This window comes from Lygodium microphyllum, chromosome 3 (genome assembly GCF_053477565.2).
Source record: "Lygodium microphyllum isolate KBCC chromosome 3, Lygodium_microphyllum_v1.1.10, whole genome shotgun sequence".
NCBI classification, from domain to species: Eukaryota; Viridiplantae; Streptophyta; class Polypodiopsida; order Schizaeales; family Lygodiaceae; genus Lygodium; species Lygodium microphyllum.
The window spans coordinates 115608105-115613574 of record NC_141137.1 but is presented as its reverse complement, the minus strand read 5'-3'; the positions used below and the strand labels follow the sequence as shown (position 1 = coordinate 115613574).

General features: G+C 39.4%; 1 protein-coding gene across 2 annotated transcripts; it reads left to right on the top strand.

Moving 5' to 3' along the window:
- Positions 1-2054: 2054 nt before the first annotated feature.
- LOC148038788 (annexin D5-like) lies at positions 2055-4962 on the top strand. Of its 2 annotated transcripts, none has more exons than XM_087674634.1 (6): positions 2055-2334; positions 2465-2610; positions 2791-2988; positions 3067-3279; positions 3367-3465; positions 3547-4962. In XM_087674634.1, the coding sequence occupies exons 1-6, from the start codon at positions 2259-2261 to the stop codon at positions 3748-3750; spliced, it is 936 nt and encodes a 311-aa protein (XP_087530760.1). In that variant the 5' UTR covers positions 2055-2258; the 3' UTR covers positions 3751-4962. The 2 variants fall into 2 exon arrangements, with proteins under 2 accessions (XP_087530760.1, XP_087530759.1); XM_087674633.1 differs by having other exon boundaries at positions 2059-2334; positions 2767-2988.
- The last annotated feature ends 508 nt before the right edge of the window (positions 4963-5470 follow it).

Here is a 5470-nt window from a genome sequence, read left to right as displayed (position 1 = left end):
TATCTCCATGCTAGAGAGCACCTAGAAATATAAGAATTCAATGCTATGAAGTGACAAATAATAAGCAATTCCTATGCATTAAAATGTGCTCCACAAAATATTTAGTTTGCATAACCCTGTCAAATAATTTTCTCACCACAACACAAAACACATTAGTTCCTTGCCACCTATCTGATGTGACAAATAGAGAAAAAATGTTCTTATTTTCATAACATGGACAACTAATCTAGCAAGCTCTTTGAGACTTAGCAATGTAAGTTAAGGGCTCATTGATCACGAAAGGAAGTCATGGTAAATGTAATTTAACTACTATTAATAATGTTGTGCCATCATGGATCCATGTGGTATTTCCTACAAAGTTACTTTGTGTTTAGCACAAGGCATATGGTAGATGAAACATCCATATTTGCCACACATGCATAGAAACTTGTGTAATCCAACACATTTTGCACAACACACCCACATGTACCTTGTGCATGTACACATCCTCATTATGCAAACATACAAATGAGCTTTAACGAGATGAGCTAGGTGTTTGTGTGTGTGAGAGAGAAAGGGGGAATGCATTGTTGAAGTTTATGTTACTTTCTTTTCTCTATTTATAATATATAGATAAGGACATGAGATTGTGAAAGAGTAGGAAGTGTTTACAAGTAAAAATGAATTATATATTCAAACAACATGCATAACTAATTATAGATCATTTTTTAATATAGCCATGACCTAGAGTGTTTGTGTGGTGGGAGAAGGAAGAGGTAATGATGGCGAGTTCTGGTAAGTTTGAGACATCCATATGCATGTCAACATTCACACATGGAACACTTAGGTTGATTGCACATATACTCATCCATGTGCCTTTGATATTTTAACACTATGACATAGTTGTTCGTAAAGATCCATTGGCGTTGCTACAAGCATAAAAATCTAACAATAATTAAGTGTTTGTACCCCAACTTAAAATTTAGGGGAGTATTGTTATAATTTTGCTTTACATTGGGCACTTCCCTCATCCCCAACTAATAGTAATGCATGTTTTGCAAGTCATGTCAAAAAGGTTATAAAGACTAGTGAAACCTTAACCAATGTTAGAATCCATTCACATGAAGAATGCGAGACATCATCTTTGATACACATAATCATTGATGCACCCATGCTAAGTGATATGGCTATGCACGAAAAATAGGCTTTTCTACGACCATTGCAAAATTATACATTTATTATGTTCCTTTTATTAAACTTCACTAAGGCTTGCTCTCTCATTGCAATGCTTTAGTTTCAAGTTTAAATTATCACAATTTAGGTCATGTGTATACTTCTTTCTCAAAGTTATAACATGAAGCCTTAGAGGGTGTGTTCTTTTGCAACTATGAAGCTAATATGATGTAATGTATGCTCGAATTTTTTAAAGCATACTTATGTGTCTCTTGTGAAGCATGTTGTCACTCCTTTGTGAGATAAGGGAAGTAATTGTGCAATAGCAAAGCTCCCCTTATCTCATAAAAATGCGATGTGAGTGAGGTATAGCCTTGCGAGCTTTGTAATGACATCAACCTAGTTGGTGTTGTGACTAAGGGTCAATCTAGATGAGGCAAATAGATAGGTAATTGAAATGGTATGTCCATGTGAGCTTGTGTGAATATACAACTGGGCATATTCCTTTGTGTGTCAAGATCATGGTGACTAGTTAATGCACGTGGTATGGTGAGAGCTCTTATAAGTTATCGTGATTTCAATTTCAAATGGATATGTTGGAGTCTCTCGTTTGCTATACTAGTGTTGGATGTGCAGAGAGTAGACTTGCCACCAATCTGCTCTTGGCACATTAAAAAAACGCCATTTGTACCAACTTGCTCTTGCCACATCAAAAAGATGCACTTTGCACCAAAGACTTTACATTTTGTATGACTCTTCACCTAGTCTAAATCCGGCCTAAGAGTTGGGGACGTGCCACATAAGATGACTTGGCATTGTTTGAACTTTGAGTTGGGGAGAAGGTAGAGAAGGTCGTCGCATGGCCCTTCTCTATAAACTCTTGCTTTTGGACGGAGTTTAGTGTGGTAGGTGACGCGCGAAGACGCAGTCATCGCACTACTGCTTTAATAATTGTTCAGGTGGCGTCTCGACTCTCTCTCATTCTCTCTCGCCCTCGCTCGCGTTTTATTTTCTGTCAAAGCGCTCTCTCTCTCTCTCAATATCTTTCTCAGAAGACTATACAGGCCGGCTCTCTCTCTCTCTCTCTCTCGCGTTGCACAGCATCCATGTCCAGCATCTGCCTCCCTCCTGTTGTTCCCAAGCGCAATGTAGATTGCCTTGATCTGCACCGTGCTTTTGAAGGTCCTCTCTCTCTCTCTCTCTTAAATGCAATTGCAGCAATCGTTGCAAAATTATTTCTTCGTAAAGGCTTTGGTTTCTAACCAATTCAATTCGATTCCCTCAACGAAATGCATCTGTCTGGGATGTGCAGGTCTTGGCTGCGATGGCCAGGCCATTATCAGGATCCTCGCTCACAGAACAGCACCACAACGTGCTGAAATCAATCAGGTATACAAGAACATGTTCCAAGAAGAGTTCTGCAAGCGGCTCAAGAGCGAGCTTCATCGCAATTTTGAGGTTGGACCAACAGACCCTCGTTGTCGCACTACTTGTATGCACGAATTCACACACAGTGCATGTTTGTTATAATGTGCGCTTGCGAAATTCAACTCCATTGTTGAATTAATACCAACAGAATCATGCAACAACATTTGTTATGCTGTCTATATGCAGAAGGCCATGTTGCTCTGGATGCAGGATGCTCCTGCCAGGGATGCTATGATTCTCAAATCGGCATTGAAGTGTGCTGCTTCAAGGAGGAATGTGATCTTTGCAGAAATACTATGCTCAAGAAGTGGACAGGAGCTGGACTTGATTGCGGATTCCTATCTGTCAAGCTTTCATTGCAGTCTTCAGGATGATATTCAGTCAAACTTCTCAGGCTCTTGCAAGAAGGTAATAATGTATAACAGTGCAGGAGATATGACTAAAGCTAATGCTTGCTGCTTGAGCTAAAGCCTTCTGTGCCACAAGCTTTTCACACTGTATCTGCAAGGTAATGATGATGCAATGGATATCGAGCCTGAACGTGCTTGGGAAGATGCCATGGATCTTTACCATGCGGGTGAAGGGACACATGCCCTGGATGAGTCTGCCTTCATACGCATGTTGACTACGCGAAACAGAGTACAATTGACATCGATTTTGGATGCATACAAGGATATGTATGGCCATGAGATTCACAAGGTAAAGGATCATGGCTTTCCTTTTGAGTTCAATTCTCGGCATGTTCAGCTCACTCATGATTCCCCCTTTTTTGGATGGAATTGGCAGGCCCTCAAGTGCATCAAGCACGGCACTACCTCAGAGTTTCAACAAGTCATTAGAAAAATCACCAAATGTGTAGAACAACCGGCTACCTATTTTGCCAAGGTAAGGTCTTTGATCTCATGTTAAAGTATGTTTGGATGGAGGAGTTGTGTGCATAAAGTAAATGGAGCTTGTGCTTTGCAGGTGCTTTACAGATCCATGAAAGGCCTTGGAACAGACAATGACACACTAATTCGTGTTATTGTCACACGTGCTGAGATTGATATGGCCCATATCAAGATTGTGTTTCTACAGAAATTCAAAAAGGCCTTGCCTGCAATGATCATCTCAGACACATCTGGCAATTACAGAAGGTTTCTCCTTGCTTTGATTGGTGCACCATACTAACTTTAAAATGTCTGTAAACTTATGTATATATTCACGTCAGTGGTAGAATGGCTTTCAACCACCAGGTCCTGGAGATGTTTATTGCTGAAGTGGATTGTTTGTTCACTCTAGCTCAGACTCATCATTAGGTTGATGCATTTTCAAGGCTGCATGGGAATCATATGGGGAAGAGTGATGATTTGAACATGACATTTGCGAGTCATGGGCAATGTTCTGGAAACTGTTGCAGAACTTAGCTGGCAGTAGCAACTTGATCTTCTAGCCAAATTCGGTTCGATGCAAAGAATAGCCATTTATATGGCTGTTTGTGGGGTACCAGACATCATTCGAACCATTTGGAGAAAAACAATAATTTGAACATGAGTTTTGAAGTCGTGCCACTGTTGTGGAAATCATTGCAGAACTTAGCAGGCAAGCAGTAGCTAATTGGCCTTTAAATCGGTTCAATTCAACCCCAATGCAAAGAACTGCCCTTTATATGTGTATGGGAAACTTGATATACTTGTGATCTAAAGGCGATTGCTGGGTACATCACTTGATCGGTGGGTGTCCACATTCACATGGTGTGTGTGATTAGTTCTAGGCCCTTGCTTGATTGAACACTCGGGTGGTCTTCCTGTTAGATATGCACATTGCCCCACCCTCGTAAGGTGCCATGGATGATCCATGGTACTCTAGGTTATGAGGAGAAGCCATGTGTCAGCACGAATATTGGTTGGGTCATGACTTGTATGTTTGATGAGGTCTATGTGACTAGATGGCAAAAATGTGACTTTTGTGGATCTTACCTTTGGGTTAGATATAGTTATGTTGTTAGCAACTTGAAGCACAATGCATCGAGTTGTAGGGTGTGGGAGCTGTCAAGGATCCTCTATTTTGCGATCTAGGCTTGCTTTCCTCTTGTGGCAATGCCCTTTGCCTGATGGTAAAGGAAAATTTTCTTGGAATATTTCCTAGTTGATTAGGGAAGGTTCATAATATGGTCGGATAGGTAGACTAGACTATCTTCTTGAGGCTATGAAAGGAAGACCTCTCCAAAGCCATTATCAATCTATCTTTCACCCAGTCAGAGTTCTTTCAACTATCCTTATGCTCTTTGTCTCACTCTCATCTATTTGGATCGCTATCTAAGCTTCATAATGGAAATACATGGTAGATAAAGCCATCTTTGTATCAGTTTGTTTGAAATTAAAGCAATTTGTTATTCTCATATTTGTTGTGTGTTCTTTACTTTTTGTTTAGATTTTGTTTGTTGTGTTGTGTAATTTTTACACTTTTTAGTATGGTCATGAAGGAGAGTCCCAATGGGATCAAGCTTTATTGTACATCGATCTTGCGAGTTATCCTATCTATTTGTGGGAAAATTGCTAGTATGGTTCTTGCTTACTCTCTTGGTTAATACTTAAGATAGGGAACATCCCCATTGTCAGTGTTCGTGTACATTGAGTCTCATCTTGAAGAAATAAAAAAGAAATTTGTTTGTATGGAGTCTCTATCTTGGGGAAAAATCAACCCACACAATTTTGAGTGAATGTTAGATACAAATAGATATTTAAAAAGTAATTAACATTCGGAATATAAGAGTGGAGGAGATAGCTAAACAAAATAGTGAAAGTATCTTAGTTATATTTCTTTCAATTATTATTCTAAGTTTATTAGTAAGATTACCAAATCATTTGATATCTATCTCCATAAGCATGCAAAATCTAAGAATATTTTG

What these genes read in the sequence shown, in the direction of transcription:
- LOC148038788 (XM_087674633.1), top strand. Translation starts at nt 2,259, where the DNA reads ATGTCCAGCATCTGCCTCCCTCCTGTTGTTCCCAAGCGCAATGTAGAT. An exon ending in TCTGCACCGTGCTTTTGAAG is followed by an intron (nt 2,335 to 2,464) that starts GTCCTCTCTCTC and finishes TGGGATGTGCAG; the next exon opens with GTCTTGGCTGCGATGGCCAG. An exon ending in TCTCAGGCTCTTGCAAGAAG is followed by an intron (nt 2,989 to 3,066) that starts GTAATAATGTAT and finishes CTGTGCCACAAG; the next exon opens with CTTTTCACACTGTATCTGCA.